Genomic DNA, 15,885 nt, shown 5'->3' on the forward strand with positions numbered 1-15,885 from the left:
TCGCATACCAGATTACTTGCAGCATTGTCGTCTTAATGACGTTCTTTTCTTTTCATCTATGCTTTGTTTCTAGCATCCATATCATCGTGGCATTGTTCATTAATACGCGTACATTCGAAGACAATCAGAAAACAGAATCATCGCCACAACTCAACAGATACATAGCGGCCTGCGGAACTGTTATATAGATTCGAGTTCAAAGTGTCATCCATAACCGATACGTTCCGTGAGTTTTCGTACTGTCTCCAATATGTAAATCTACAATCGAAAGCAGACTCAGTCGGAGGATCACAACTCCCGTTGTTGAGTTCATGAAACCAGATGATAGTCATCGCTGACTGTCATATCCCTCTTAGTAACTCCCTTTTTGATAGGGAAATCCCTTACAATGTCATTCTTCAATCCTTTTCGGCGTGCTAAAGTCGAGCGGGAGGAAGGAAAAATTCTTATTCAGGTGAAATGGGGTAAAGAAAAGTGAGTCTACTGATTAACAACGTATCAAACTCTTGCTGATCTAAACTTTTCAACTTTAGATTCAATATTCCAATCCCTTCACCATCTTTAACTCCACTTTCTACACTTCTCGCAACACTTTCCGCTCAAACTTCTTTACCTCTTGATCAATTAAAATTAATATACAAAGGAGCAGTTTTAAAAGATTCATCACTTACAATATCTTCATATGGTATAGAAGATGGATCAACATTAGTATTAATAGGTAAAAATGGAGATATACCTTCAATTTCACCTTCTTCTTCTAATGGAGGAAATAATGAAAATACAATAAATAAATCTAATGGAGCAGGAATTGTTAAGAAAAAAATTCAACAACCTGAAACAGATCAAGAAAATATATTAATTGAATGGATAAATAATTTAATTGAAAATTTATTAAATCCATTAATTCCTTCAATTTTAACTTTTATTTCACAAACTAATACATCATCAAATAATTTAAATAAACCTAAAATTATACCAAAATTTGAAATTTTACAAAAAGAACATGCAAGATTAAGTGAAAATTTATTAAAAGCTTTATTAGATTTAGATGGTATAAATATAAATAATTCAAATTGGATTGAAGCTAGAAAAGCTAGAAAATTAGGTGTTAAAAAAATTCAAAATGAATTAAATAAAGTTGATGAAGCTTGGGGAGAAAGGAAAAGAATTGGTGGATAAGTTGATTTATTCATATGAGTTGATTCATTCAAATTAGTTGATTTATAGAAAACGATTGATGATATCTAGCAGATTATGAATTTTCTATTGATAGATTATGCAAAGGCGAAATGCGGCACCGATCAGGGACTTGGTCATGATCTCACACTGTATTCATGCATGACTTAGCAATCTCTCATTACCTGGTTTCACATAGTGATTGGTGTCGACACGTCTGCCACAATGAAATGGCAAGACAATGGCATTCCTCATTGAGCAGAAGTAAGAGCAGATGGGCAATGAGTTGCGAATGAGAATATGCATATCTTGGGTATAAGAATATATGTTGAAATTACGCTGAAACCCTTTCTCAAACCTATTCCGCCGGCGATCTCGCTAGATCCTACAAGCATACTTAATACCTATCGAGGTGTGATCGAAGTAAGAAGAGATCCGAGATTGACAGTGAAGCGAGATGAGATGAGAAGATTATGACCTTTGACAGTCAGATATCAGTTCATCCTCTACAGCACTCAAATTCCGAGCTTTACTTACATCTTGTAAACCATCTTTGATTTTATAGGCTCGTTTCCTACGACCTCGTAATCGATTACGATATCTAGATCTCGGTTGTTTCGAGAATTTGGTGCACATGTCAATTCACCTTGAATAGTTTCTCCTTCCTACCATTGAGGATGAGTGTCAGCGATTTGGAAGAGAGATCTGTGACGGTCGAAAGAACAGCTAAGGTTGAACTTACGGATACCGTCAGTGTTTCAGGAGTGTAGAATACAGTTTGTTTCCAATGGGTGTACTGAATCCAAATCGTCAGCAACCGAGCAGATATAGAGGAAGCATTTCAGAATAAGACTCACCTTAGCTTGAGGACCGGTGGAGAAATTTATGGGTTTATGACAACATGAGAAGGAGATATCGAACCATCCGAGGAAAGCGTGAACGTCTAACATAACATCCAAATAAGCTGACCAAATCGGTGAAGATAAGCGATGCATATCTTACAATCATTTCGGGTGGCTTTAAGTTGGAATGGCACTTTGAAAGCCAGATCCTCTTTTGTCACTGTTTTGATATCGATATGTCTGATGGCACATGGGTGTGAGACGACTGATTTGAGTTCAACACAATCGACCAATGGTTCTTTGAGAGCAATTTCCTTGATACATGAATAGTCAAATCCGTACACGTTATCCCAGTCTACAATGTCCGGCAGATCAGTATATGCACAAAAGGAACAGAGTTCATCTTCTCGCAAATCTTGTACTCACAGTTGATCTTCTCGTCCTTGTAATCTTGGTCCTCAATAGCAGCCAAGAAGATGGTAGCTTTGTCTGGGAAAAGTAATCCATCTGGCGTCAAGTATTTATCTCTAGCAAGAAGGACGGTATCGAGCATGGACTCGTAGAGAAGGAAGTAACCCATCCACTAAAGAACATCATCAGCTCATGCAAGACCTCGGAAACGGCATTTTCCAAACACCTGGAAAACAGACATACCTCGGAAATGATTATGTCCACTTGTTTGACTGGTAATTCAACATCCTCCAATTTTCCTTTCAACAAAACGATTTCTTTAAGACAGGCGGATATCAATACTCAACTGTGCTGAGAGATCGAGAAGAGGGACTTACCATCTTTTGAGAATCCATTTGCTCGAACAATCTTTTCAGCTTGATCAAGGATATTTGACATATCAATACCAATGACCAACTTGGCTCCTGCTTTAGAAGCGAACATTGATAGGATACCGGTACCACATCCGACCTACGGATTGAATACCATATAATTCATCAGTCTTTCAGAATAAGATAACATGAAAATCAAAATGCCAGCCTACTCACATCTAAAACGGTCTTTCCCTTGAACAAATGAGGGTTTTGCATTATAGCGTCTCTGTAAGAAAGAGTTCTGACTGAGTCTTTCAACATCTCTTCATGAATACCTATACATTTACAATAAACATCAGTATACTAGCGTAACACCACGCAGGCGAGTTAAGATGAATATCTGGGACGAATTAAACAGCCAGATCTTCACTTACCGAAGTGGGCGTAACTTGACAATTGGAAGGTTAAGAATTGTCAGCTAAACATATCAGACTTTGTTCGGGACATCACAGCTCACCTATCGGCATAGCTAAATTTCAAGGAAATCATTCATCAGCGCATGGCTTTACCTCGACAAGCAAGTATTGATGCTCACTAATCCTTGGAGGTCATCTCCCCTACAGGAGGTAATCCTTGAGTAGCAGCTTCTGGAGCAGTAGGAGCCATTGTATCCAAATTTTTAGTGTGTAGAATCTGAGAGAGAGAATACTTTGTGCACCTTTGTGTAGGTACTTTTGCTTTGGCGAAAGTCTGTTCAAAGAATATGCGAAAAGAAGCAATATGAGTACAATCAACATACGAGTAAATTAAATCGTTGAAATGCTGAAATTCAGAAATTCAACATCTCAAACCACGTGCAGGCACGGCTTAATGAACTAACCGCCTGAACCGATCCTTACATGTGGCATTCTCCATCCTATAATGAATAATTCCATGTTCATGACATTTTTCATCCAGAGCATATGGCCAACATGACCGGTTTATGGATATTTACAACGTTTCTTGTTCATCTTATACTACGCCAATACGTGAAATTATCTCCTACCAGCTGGTTTGGGTCTCGCGAAACCGCCTCCACCAGGCGAATTTACTCTAGGACCAAACGCATCAAACGCTCTTCGTATATTATCTTTACTGTCCCCCTCCTCTGCTCCTTCAACAGGTGTGATAGGTCCACTTGCGGGTAAAGGAATCTGAGTCGCGGATCTGCTAGGTACATTGAGTGGACGAGGTCTACCGAAAGCTCCTCCGATTGGCGCGCCGAATGGAGCGGCTTGAGCGGAAGATGGATTACCGAATGGCCTTGCGGAATTTCCGATGCTTGAAGTCGAGGTAGGTGTCGGAAGAGAGCTTGAGTGGGTGGGCCTAGTAGGGGGGAGGGCTGATCTCAATTGGGCATCCGTAAGGTCGTGTGGGTCGGAAGTTTCGAGCTAAATTAAAGATATCAGTCGTGTCAGCCGCAATATAGCATGATTTTCCGCGACTATTTGGTATAACATACCTTGCCTACTATATCCACATTTGCTTTGTCCATAGCATCTTGTCGAACACTCCTTGTACTGGTAGAGTAGATCATCCTGTACTTCACAGGCGAAGAGGGCGGACAAACATAAATGAAAATGACTCGTCCTTTACCCTGATCTTCAACTACAGGAGGTTCTGCAGCTGTCTTGGCCTCAGGTTCTTCCTCCTGCTTATCCGCCTCCTCAGCATTTTCATCCTTTTCAGTTGCTTTAGACTCGCCATTGTCATCTTCAGTACGAGGTGCGTTGGATAGAGGTACATTCCTAACTCCACCAGTGGTAGCCTGGAAGGTATTTCTCTGTTCCGCTAATTTGGCCGGAGTTTTGAGAGAAGGTGTCGACGAAGGTGGTGTAGGATAAGAGTAAAATACATAAGAAGGAGATTTGGCGGGAATTCTGGAGGACAATTGAGCAGGAGTTGTTGATTCAGAGGTCACCAAGCTTAGTGCGCTGGTTGAAGTAGCGGGAATTTCCTAATTTGGGCAATTCCGATATATCAGCTCGGGAAGCATCAATGTCGAAAGCTTCAATAAGTTAATGAAACAAGTTTAAAGAACGAAACTTACAAGTACAACGACCCAGCCCTCATCACTTCGTTTAGCTACTTTTTTGAGCGCATCCTCGACACCTTCTCCCCATTCCATTTTCCCACCTAGTCCTACCACAACTTTACGTCGTCTAGCCTCAGTCTCAGGATCAAGAGCTGCTCGTTTAGCTTCGGCAGCTTCAGCTTCTCTAACTTCAGCTAGAGCAGCCTCAGAGGCCGAGAGAGGTGGTGGAGAGGCAAGGTGATTCAAGTGTGCGGTCAAAGCAGTAGGTGTGAGGTCATTCTGCGTACATCAATGCAAATTCAGTTGGTGGTAATTCCATTATGTCAAGCTGGGTCAAACCTCACTATTGAAGTAGCAAACCAATCGTGCTTGAAGTTATTAGCTCCGAGTGATTTTAGAAGACCTGATCTCGAAGATGCTTGAAGCATCTTAGCTCGAACCTGTGATTAAAGGTGTAATTTAGCTGAAATCTCCTTATGTCTTGCTTGTGCGATTGACGATCAAGAGAAGAACCGATTAAAGCTCAAAAAGCGCGAAGCTTTTATACGAGTGTGAGACAATTGAGACTACAGATGAGAATAATGGACATCAAACTACTCACACCTGCATCATCCGGAACAAAAGTGATCATCATCCATTCATGTAAACCTCCATCCTTAGTATCTAGCCTATACGCGAAACTAGCTGGAGTCTTCGAAGATGGTAAGGTTTCAGGTAAAAGTGCAATATCGTCTTTATATGTTGATTTCGGTTTGACAGTAGTCAAGTGCGTATACGATTCTGAAGAACGAATCATGTTCAGAAGTATGGGTTAGCCTTCTGATTCATTGCACGAGATCACACCCGTTCTCAATGTCAATCTTACTCACCCCCTTCAATAGTAAATACTAAAGCTCGGACATCTCCTGCATCGTTACGAGCGGTCGAGAAAGCTGAAGTGAGCGAAGGTGGTACTTTGATACCTGATGGAGCTGACATGGTGCTAAGGGCCAGTAGATTCGGTTGTGTCGCTCGTGCTTGCTTTGCTTATGCTCAGCAGGTGGTATTATGTCAATCAGATATATTGTAATTGAGGTCATGCCAAGGGGGATACTAGGTCTAGCTGTCTGTCGTGTGGTGGAGATATGTACTCAGGCACGGTTGTACACGTTACCACGGTTGATATCGGAGATTGATTTTATGACGTCGAACTGAAAATATACCACATCTGTCACCTATATATGCCCTATTTCATCAATAAATTTTTCATCATTCCTGTTCTTTCCGTCATTTAAAAAGAATCAACTCAAGTGATACCTTTACATTGTACAACTGGATACCTTCTGCCTTGATCGAGATCTTTTCGGCAGACAAGATGGCTCCTGCAGCACCACAACATATCTTGATAATAGGAGGAGGTATATGCGGAGTATCTACCGCTTATTTCTTAGCTACTCATTCAGCAAGATTATCAAGTACCAAAATCACTTTATTGGAAGGAACTAAGATTGCAGCTGCTGCCTCAGGTTATTCAGGTGGATTCTTAGCTAAAGATTGGCATGGAAGTGCCACTGCCGATCTTAGTGCCATGAGTTACGACCTTCATGCGGATTTGGCTAAGCAATTTAATGGAAAAGATGAATGGGGTTACAGAACAGTTGATACTCTCGTAAGTAATTCTTTCCCGTGCTCCTCTACAAGCCATTCGAGTTATTACTCAGGCTAATTATTTCACAAACTTTCAGTCAATCGAAACAGACGCTACTAGGAAATCCAAAAAACCATCACCCTTACCTTGGCTAGCAGACGGTCTAGTCCATTCATCTAGATCATTAGGATCTCATTCAACTACAGCTCAAGTACATCCTAGGTTATTTACGGAATTCTTTACCAAAAAATTCCTGGAACAACCTTCGACTGAAGTAAAAATCGGTACAGCAACTTCATTAACTCTGGATAATACAAATCAAAGTCCAAAATCTGTTAACTATACAAAGGAGAATGGAGAAAAAGAAGAAATTGAAATTGATCAATTAGTTATAGCTGCTGGACCTTGGACAGGAAAATTATCAGAACAACTTTTAGGAAATAAAGTCGGCAGTAAATTAGGTGTACAAGGTCATAGAGCTCATTCAATCGTTCTTAAGACACAGCAACAACTTTCAGCTACTTGTCTGTTTACTAGTATGACTATGGTAGATGGTAGTGCCGGTGAACCTGAAGTTTATGCTAGGCCAGATGGTGAGTCAAGCCGACTGACACGATTCATACTCCAGAAGTCATATTGACGAAAATGTCGAACTTCTCCTCTTACAGGTACAACCTATATGTGAGTATCAGCACAAAATTATCGAAAGATCATCCTTAATCTACAGCTTTGCTGTCTCACAAGTCTTAAAAGCTGATCTCTTATTTCAGTTGTGGTGCAGGAGACGACGAGCCACTCCCACCAACAGCTGCCGAAGTTTCACCATCTCAATCTGCGATTAAGAAATTACATAAACAGGCTCAAGCATTATCGAGCGTTTTCACTCCGGAAGAGAAAGTCGAGATTGTTGCTGAACAAGCATGTTTCCTACCAATTGCAGATCGTGGTAGACCATTAGTAGGTAAAGTTAGAGGCGTAGAAGGTGTCTATGTGGGATCAGGGTGAGTTGCCTCGACTATGATTTGTTGCGCTATCTCAACCTGTGCTGATCGAAAGATGAATGGTTATCATAGGTTATCTTGTTGGGGAATAACACAAGGTCCGGGTACTGGAAAGGTTTTATCAGAATTGATTTTGGAGGGTAAAGCGAAATCTGCCGATATCTCCAAGCTTGCGCCTTAGTGTCCCAAATATGAAAAGTCAGTATGAGAGTAGAATACCTTTCAATGACATGACGAAAGACGAAGATCTTATTGAAGGGTATTTTGTTATATCCTCGAACAAGGCGAATTAGAGAACATCGGCTGTCAGATTACAGTCATACTTTGTAGCTATAAGATTTCACGACAGATTGATGGAACCTCCGTCATACGTGTACATGGATGCATTAAAATATCATCCAGCATATAACGTAAATTGATCAGGTCTAGGTTTCAACTTGAGCTTCACCATAAGGGTAGTTAGTGGCGAATCATCATCTCCGTTTTTCGGATGCTATTTTACTGACATCAAATTACTATTGAAGTGGGGTAAAAAGTTAAATAAAGCTAAAACGCATAAACCACTTTCAGCTGATATAGTCCAAACGCAAAAGTACGCTTGGATATAGGTACAATTGATTCACCATCATGAGTTTATTTTATTCGGGCGAGAGATTAAGCTGAGCGTGGCAATAAGGAATAGATAACCTAAAAATAGGGCGTAAAGTTGTTGATTTTGACGGAGATGAGATTCTGACGTCGTTGATCTCGCATTGCCGCATTGTTCTATCAATTTTTACGCCTTGATTTGCTTTTTGGACACCTACCCTTAAGGATCCGTCAGGTACATATGATATACAAGACTTAATGGATTTCCGGTGATATGGTCATAAAATTGATTTGTTCGAGTTGAAAGTGAAATATGGATCATAACGATGAGAGCATTGTAACGCTGCGATTGACGTCAATGTAGGTGTATTGTATGAGTGCACAAGTAATAAGCTGTTTTGAAATTCCCCACTCACTTTGAGTGGAACGTACACCGAAACCTTATTTGGAAATTTGAGATAATTGATATCAGGTCAAATACAGTCATCATAAGTGCCTTCATTTCCCCACCCAGAAAGACACAACAAGGTACAAGCGATTAACATTAGTTCAAGATATACAGTAGTAAGGTCCAAACCAATATGTCTCGGAAAAACGTTTCATCCACATCAATCAATAACGAAAAAGTTCTTCGCAGCTTTCTTTTGAGATGAGATCACGCACGTTCAAATTACCACGGACAAGATGATCCAAGCAGCTATGAATCAGGGGATATATTAAAAAAACATACACAGATCGGTGTTTGATCGAATTTTGAATGCTCAGGAACAAGCCTTCATGTAGCTAATAGTCAAAAGATAGTGTGAGACAATGATTATTCCAAGATCTACTTTGAAGGCAAAGAATGTATTGTATCGCCTGTCAGCTGTAATTGTATGATCTTGGTGAGGATTGTCCTAGCGACCATAAGCAATTTTAGCAGTCAATCCAGATCAAGATCGTTGATAACCCTTGAGCAATAGCATCCCTTGAGCGATGTCAACTTGTGAAGAATGTCTGCTTTAGGGTAGGGTTCAGTACATTATCTCACTCACGATACCAAACACTGTAAGCATTCCTTTACCACTTAGCTAGTCCCTCCAAAAGTGATCTACATCCGGTACCTCTCCTGTATATTCGCATCCTAGAATAACAGGGTATGACGAATGCTTCTTCCAAAGGTCTTATGACGCCATAACCCCGCACTCATACTGTGTGAGAAGGAGACGAGTAATCAATCGTAAAGGAAGGCAGACGAATATCTCAAGCTCGTATCGGAGAAATTTTAGTAATTATAGCTTTTAGATGAAACCAGTCTATCTAATCGAAAATGATCTTCATTTCCGATCATGGTCGATAAAAGAGATATGCATATTCCAGGTATTGACAAGGATTGCGTATACCTTGTGGCCAAATATAAACGTCATTCTTATGCACTTTCCCTTTCCCTATTGAGAATTAGCTCTGTAGAACCACAGAGAATATGGAAAAAAGGTTCCATTCCTTTGGTCCTTTGATCTTACTCCGCCTTGCTGTACCTCACATGGGTTCGGAGCTATATTGAAACACGAAGTTATCTGATCAATCAAAATGATATGATCCATCTTACAAGAATATCACATTTCTTGACAATGAAAATCGCTCAAATTGTCCATTATCGATTAAACATCATCCGCTCATTGGTTAGAACCAAAAAACAGAATCAAATCATCAGCAAGAAGCCGTTGGAGTTCAACTTCAAATTTCGCTTAAATTCTTGAAACAAAACAACCGATAAATGGAGCAGGGCGATTTACTTCAATTTCTAAATAAAGCTAAGATAGTAGAATTTCATCATCGTTCAAAAGTGGCGTATGAAGAATCATACCTTTTGTCTTTGTCATCGCTTCCAAGATATGTGATCTCGAAATGACTTCATAGTGACATCTCAAAACATGAAAAGACATATAAAGAAGAGCGATTTTTTAGTCACGACTTTTCCTTTCTGAACCCCTAACTACCTTTCATCGTTCCTACTTTGACATTCCAACAGATTTGTAAAGGGAGTGAATAGTATCTTAGCCGATCTAAGATACCTTTATATAGCAGCTTCAAATCTCCATCCCTGATCTCCCAACTTTATACCAGACCGCACGGATAACCTTACTCAAGACCAATACATATACATATGTTTTCTCTGCCGCCGAAATATAAATTATCAACACCTTGACACTTTAACAGTACACAACCAATTTTACGATCGATTATATCCACCGACATATGGGCCTGGATTAGGTAGTGAAGGTTGAAATCTCGCTAATCAATGTATTTCCGAAAAGAAAGGATTACTTTTGTAGATCGTCAACAATACACAACACCAACCACGCGTTTCTCAATCCAAATCAGGTAAGCCGAACATTTTTGCTGTGTTGGAAAAAGACATAGGATACCCCCTCCCCTTCTTGCCCACATCGGGACATAGATCAGGATCAAAGACAATAAGTCATAGATCCATCAAAATAGTAAGGGAAAGGAAAAGCGAAAGGGGGTTACGTCAACTTGACTAAATTTAACTACTACAGTATTTTCAATAAGCAAATATCTACTTACTGATACAATATCTTGATTTCTCCGTTTCCAGTTCGCGAATGATCGATGATTGACCATACTCAACTCAGCCACAATTCATCATCATCATCACCTTTTACCATATATGTATGTTTATCTTTTTTCTTTTCAATCGATCATTCTGATGCTTTCTCGTCATTTCAATCACTATCATTGTCAAATTCATCTATATTACAAGATATAGCTCAATGCTGATTCATACGATTTATTTACGGTTTCCATCGGATTCTACCTTGAAGAAATACCAACTATCATCACATCCTAGCCAGCCACATTCTCGATACGGTTAAACGCCTTCTAATTGGTGTAAACAGAGTGTAAGTGACTTTCTATACTGATCCGTTGTCTTTGATCTTCTATTTTCGACTCTGAGAAGGCCAATTTTCTGGTTTACTATATTTAAAGGATGATGCCTGAGGGAAAATCTTCACGGATTTTCCCCTTCTCCCGGCTCATGTTCTTACATAGGTTGATCTACCTTTGTATTCTTTGACGTCAACTTTCTCGCATGGAGTTGACAAACACTCACCCATTACGTCTCGAGTGCGACAATCTCTTTCAAGGAACTTTACATCATCATTCTTATTTCTTATGGTATAATTAGCTATTTTACGAGATGTCGGAGTCGAAATCGAGGGACAACATCGCTAACACCCATGACTCTTGTACTGTGATATAGGTCATGTCGCTTGCCAGCGAGGAGTCACCTGAAATTCAGCGGCCATCTTTACTACCAAGACCCCAAGGTGCGCATCACGATCAACAAGAAGATCTTCGCTCTGTTCTCGCCAACGTACCCCATTCTTTTGGCACAACCAGGAGTTACGTCGATATGCCATCCTCCGACAGGTCGAACAACAATCCAACTCAATCTCATGAGATCCTATCACCTAGACCTCGATTACCGGCGTCCTTGTCAACTTTGCTTAACCAATCGGAAAGCGTCAGGCTCGAAGATAGAGAAAGGACCTCTTCAGATCTTTCATCCTTTCGGAGGTCAAGTGCATCGCCCCGAAGACCTGCTCATCAGGCCAGTGATGTTCAAGAAAGAGGTCCTAGAGTAAGAACACCCTGTCGGCCTATCTTGACACCACAACGTCATTCGTATCACTCCAATATCTCCCGTCCGACCCATCCTTCGAGAGATGCATTCAGAACCTTTCCACCAAATCGAAGTCGACCTTCTACCCCACCGCGTCCGATCGAACAGCAGGTACGACGTCGGCCCGAGCAAAATCTTCCTCATTTATCAGAGACCACAATCGGTCAAGCGCTGTGAGTCATAATATCTGATACTCATCATCAATGCTGATATTGCTTTGATAGTTCCCCGCTTCGACCCGGCTTCGCCAGAAATGTTTCGGATGACAGGCGGTCTGAAGTGAACTTTCAAAGTGGAAACGTACGATACTCTACGGAGATGCAGCGCAGTGTTACCCTTCCCAATCGCCCAGGCGGCTACACTCCTCGACCTGATCAGCCTCGTCACACTGAGATATTGTTGATTCTTAATCAGGACAGGAGGCGGGACATGAGGAATTGGTCGGCGGGCGACAGTCAAAGATACGAGCAAGGGTATAGAGATGCAATCAGAGATGTGGCCAGCGGTCATGGGAGGGTTGGAAATAAGAGTAAGTTGCGTCATTGCAATGAGATGAAACAAGCTAATATGCCTTCCACCCATAGATATCAACATAAGGATACATGATCCACGCCCCGAAGAACAACTTCTATCTACTGAGCCTCTCACTCGTTCTACTCCAGTTATCGGCATGCCTCCCCCTCGATCTCTTCAGGTACAACAACAGCAAAGACGTAACGACAACCTACGAATCGACTCTCATCTCGCTCAACTACCCATGACTCACAATTGGTCCAATCACTCTCCATCTGCTTTACCTACTCCAGCCTTACTGACATCCCAATCTATCGTTCATCCGCCTCCAGCTTCGGACTACTTTGGCACCGCGTTCCATCACACCGGCCAATCTAACCCTTCTTATTCGCCTCCTAAGCGAGGTAAGCGACAACAAATCTCTTGTTATCCTTGTCGAAGTCGAAAGTTGAAATGCGATGGGAAGAAGCCGTGTGCTCAGTGTTCGAGGCGACATATTGATGGACATTGCGATTACGCGCCGAATATCAAGAGAAGGGGAAGGGGAAAAAAGATTAGTAATGGAGGTCGAGGAAGAGGCGGAAGTGAGGAGCATGACACTGAAGAGTCTACTACGATGGCGAGGAAGAGATATAGCGATCATGATGAGGGACATGGGGAAAGTAGTGCGATGGCCCAAGAGAGATCTAGAAGATATAATCAAGATGACCAATGTGAGTTGTTGCCAATCGTCCAATTGTCAAGCAAGAGTCGGTAACTTAGCTGATTTTGTTATCATTCAAGCAGATGATATCGGAGAGCTTGCCATGGATGGCGGTATGGGTACTGGAAGTCGGCCTTCGAGGCCCGGTTCTGAGAAAGGTGAAGAACGCAACGAAGAGGCCGAGTGATTGTGCTAAGGTTGGGATTTACGACGTGAGTCTTTTAAGAAGTAGTAATGTCTCGACCCGATCCAAATATATGCCAATCAGGTGTTAAACTGAGCTCTGATTCCCGAACACTTTCTTTGATGACTGTCTAGGTTGTACGTTCGCAGTTGTGAAATACTGGTATTCATACGAATCTGAAAAGGCTTGTGACGACTTTAAACGATGTATAAATGAACTCATATTGAAGGAGTAAGGAAAATGATGGATGACTGGAGTGCACGGTGATAAGGTTAAAGGGAATGTGGCACCTTAGTACAGTGTTGATTACTTGCTTTTCACATATGGTATTGTGGGAATACTTTCGGGCAAGTTTATTCGGAGTCTTTCCCATAGCTGGTGGGGGAATGTTGTATATAGATAAACCTTAGACGGAAATGCACATACTGTATAATTATTGTACATACCCCTTAGTAGCAGTACATGAGACTCGGGAAAAGCGGAATAGAATACATACCAGAAAGGCTTTTTCACAATTGCTCAATCAGAATAGAGTGGGGTTAAGCATGCAGGTCAACCGCTCTTGGTGATGATCTCATACACTGTCAGATTGATGAAACGGGGTACGGTCTTAGGATATTGTTTCCAAAATATGAGTCTATTCGTTAATTAAAATTAGACTCATGCGTACGTTTAGCCCTAGATACAGGGCATAAAAGAAAGATTGTATAGTTTGTTTGATGGATTGTACCTATTTGTACCTGTGATCTGAGCTCAAAAACTAAATACACTTTGACCCTTTGCATTGTCATCAAACTGAACATTGATCGGTATAACCGTTCGATCAGTCCTCGCCTTTAATCGGATCGATTTGATGCATTGAAACCTGATAAAGGATTTTTTTGTATCATCAATGGCGTATAATGCATATATGGAAAATGTATGTTCTGAATCATAACTACATTCGCTTTTGAGGATATCCTTGTATGATTTAGAGTTTTCTATATTACAACCGCCACAACAAGTTCAAATCACTCGAATAGCCTTTAAAACTCGGCAAAAATCAATGTGGCACCATTTTAAAGGGTCAGTATCACTAAGAAGAACGATAAATCATGAAATGAGGTATGTATTCCTTTAAAATTCTATCTTTGACTCGAGAAACATGTATCCAAACGCTTACGCCCCCCTTTAAATGGACACAATTTGGACTAAATTAAAATTTGCAAATCAATTTGACGAATGTAGCTTGTCCTTTCTCTTTTCGTTTGCGCCATTGATCAACAAATTGAGGGGTTTAGGGATGGAATGATGTATGACATTTAATTTCAAATTGTGCAAGTATATTTCCCTTCAGTTGATCACTTAGTTCATGACGATCAATAAGTGGAGCAAGATATTTGAATGCTTGATTTTGTGTTTTAAGATCCTAGGATATTTTTAATTTGATTAATGACGTATTGGGTTGACAAGGCAAGTCAAAGTTTTCAATTATTATGTTATAATGTTGGAATGTGGTAGATTTACACAAATGCGGATAGACGGTGGCAAACGATTGGCAAAATTCACTGGGTTTTTGATTTCAATGCGAGAGAGATATGGATGAAACGTTACATTGATGAGGAAGAAGGCAAAGTGTGTGATAGAAATCATCATGAGTTCGGCACTCGTTAAATGGCTGAAGCATGATGAGAATCCGTTCGTTGAAATTCCTGGATTTTTGAGGACAGGAAGCGGGAGGTAAAGTCTAACAGGGATATTCTGTTACTGTATGATATTCGACAAAAGGAGTTTTGAGCTCAGGTTCTGTAGAGATACGCAATAGTAATGCAGATTGTCATGTCGTAATTGCCTTTTCTTAAGTTCATGATGAATGAGAACAGTATCGCATCCCATATGGGCAAGACAATCCTCCTACTACTTCTCCCCCACAATGACTCGTGCACCCGCACAGCTTTTTTCATCTCTTTGTTCATGGTCGTGACATGAATAAAGGATTGATCACCCAGCTAGCTCATCAGTACTACTCGTATATTCTCAATGCTCGAAATCAACAGGAGACATATTTCAGCTTAACCCTCTCGGTCACAGTTTACTACCCAATCAACAATTTCATCTAAAAACTGCATACAAAGCCAAACAATACGCAAGCTTTATCGTTGTATAGAGGATAGTAGATAGATAGGAGAACAACATCAAGAGACATCGCATTGGAATTGGCGGTATAATTTATATACTGGTGAAGGGTACAGTTTTGTAAATTACCCTATTCCACAAAGAGTTGGTCTAATACCAATACACCTCTACACCTTTACACCTATATTATCGTATATTTTCCTTTCATCTTGATTACTCTATTTCAATTACTCGATTATACAATCGTGCAAAATATCTTGGTATCTGGATAGAAACTTTACTTTCTGATTATCAAAGTAGAATCACCGAGTCTGTAAGTGATCCAAGTATTTTACAGTTGGCTTGACTTGCAGGATATCTCCATATTGATAGTTTCGAATTCAAATAGATCTTTATGGTCAAATTGCTTCCACATCTTCCAATCTGCTAGAACCCTCTTTGATTCATAAACAACAAACCAAAACCATTCATCATGCAACAACAAAACCTTTCATCGTTATTGTTCTTGAGTTTTAGCAACACGATCCAGCTTATACAGCTTTCCAGGTAGCGAAGGAAGCAATGGAGAAAAGGTTTAGATCTGAATTGGGAAGATTACATTTGGATTTCA

The 15,885-nt window shown here is 40.5% G+C and overlaps 5 protein-coding genes across 5 annotated transcripts; 3 read left to right on the forward strand and 2 right to left on the reverse strand.

The window, feature by feature from the left end:
• Positions 1-388: 388 nt before the first annotated feature.
• I206_103297 (uncharacterized protein) lies at positions 389-1,179 on the forward strand (the record flags this gene model as incomplete). Its single annotated transcript, XM_019153466.1, has 2 exons — positions 389-474; positions 534-1,179. The coding sequence occupies 2 exons, from the start codon at positions 389-391 to the stop codon at positions 1,177-1,179; spliced, it is 732 nt and encodes a 243-aa protein (XP_019013627.1).
• A 530-nt stretch (positions 1,180-1,709) lies between these two features.
• Positions 1,710-3,448, reverse strand: I206_103298 (uncharacterized protein; the record flags this gene model as incomplete). Its single annotated transcript, XM_019153465.1, has 11 exons — positions 1,710-1,841; positions 1,919-1,972; positions 2,034-2,119; positions 2,179-2,373; positions 2,445-2,601; positions 2,673-2,746; positions 2,807-2,939; positions 3,017-3,117; positions 3,217-3,230; positions 3,300-3,311; positions 3,378-3,448. 11 exons carry the CDS (start codon positions 3,446-3,448, stop codon positions 1,710-1,712), a joined length of 1,029 nt encoding a protein of 342 aa, XP_019013626.1.
• A 368-nt stretch (positions 3,449-3,816) lies between these two features.
• Positions 3,817-5,834, reverse strand: I206_103299 (uncharacterized protein; the record flags this gene model as incomplete). The annotated part of the gene is made up of 6 exons (XM_019153464.1): positions 3,817-4,212; positions 4,284-4,778; positions 4,872-5,135; positions 5,201-5,296; positions 5,458-5,636; positions 5,726-5,834. The coding sequence occupies 6 exons, from the start codon at positions 5,832-5,834 to the stop codon at positions 3,817-3,819; spliced, it is 1,539 nt and encodes a 512-aa protein (XP_019013625.1).
• A 376-nt stretch (positions 5,835-6,210) lies between these two features.
• On the forward strand, positions 6,211-7,665 carry I206_103300 (uncharacterized protein; the record flags this gene model as incomplete). The annotated part of the gene is made up of 5 exons (XM_070202716.1): positions 6,211-6,504; positions 6,581-7,076; positions 7,152-7,164; positions 7,254-7,484; positions 7,557-7,665. 5 exons carry the CDS (start codon positions 6,211-6,213, stop codon positions 7,663-7,665), a joined length of 1,143 nt encoding a protein of 380 aa, XP_070058817.1.
• Positions 7,666-11,340: 3,675 nt separating this feature from the next.
• I206_103301 (uncharacterized protein) lies at positions 11,341-13,163 on the forward strand (the record flags this gene model as incomplete). The annotated part of the gene is made up of 4 exons (XM_019153462.1): positions 11,341-11,933; positions 11,985-12,289; positions 12,345-12,986; positions 13,060-13,163. 4 exons carry the CDS (start codon positions 11,341-11,343, stop codon positions 13,161-13,163), a joined length of 1,644 nt encoding a protein of 547 aa, XP_019013623.1.
• Positions 13,164-15,885: the final 2,722 nt, after the last annotated feature.

The sequence above is a fragment of the Kwoniella pini genome, chromosome 4 (genome assembly GCF_000512605.2).
Source record: "Kwoniella pini CBS 10737 chromosome 4, complete sequence".
Classification (NCBI taxonomy): domain Eukaryota; kingdom Fungi; phylum Basidiomycota; class Tremellomycetes; order Tremellales; family Cryptococcaceae; genus Kwoniella; species Kwoniella pini.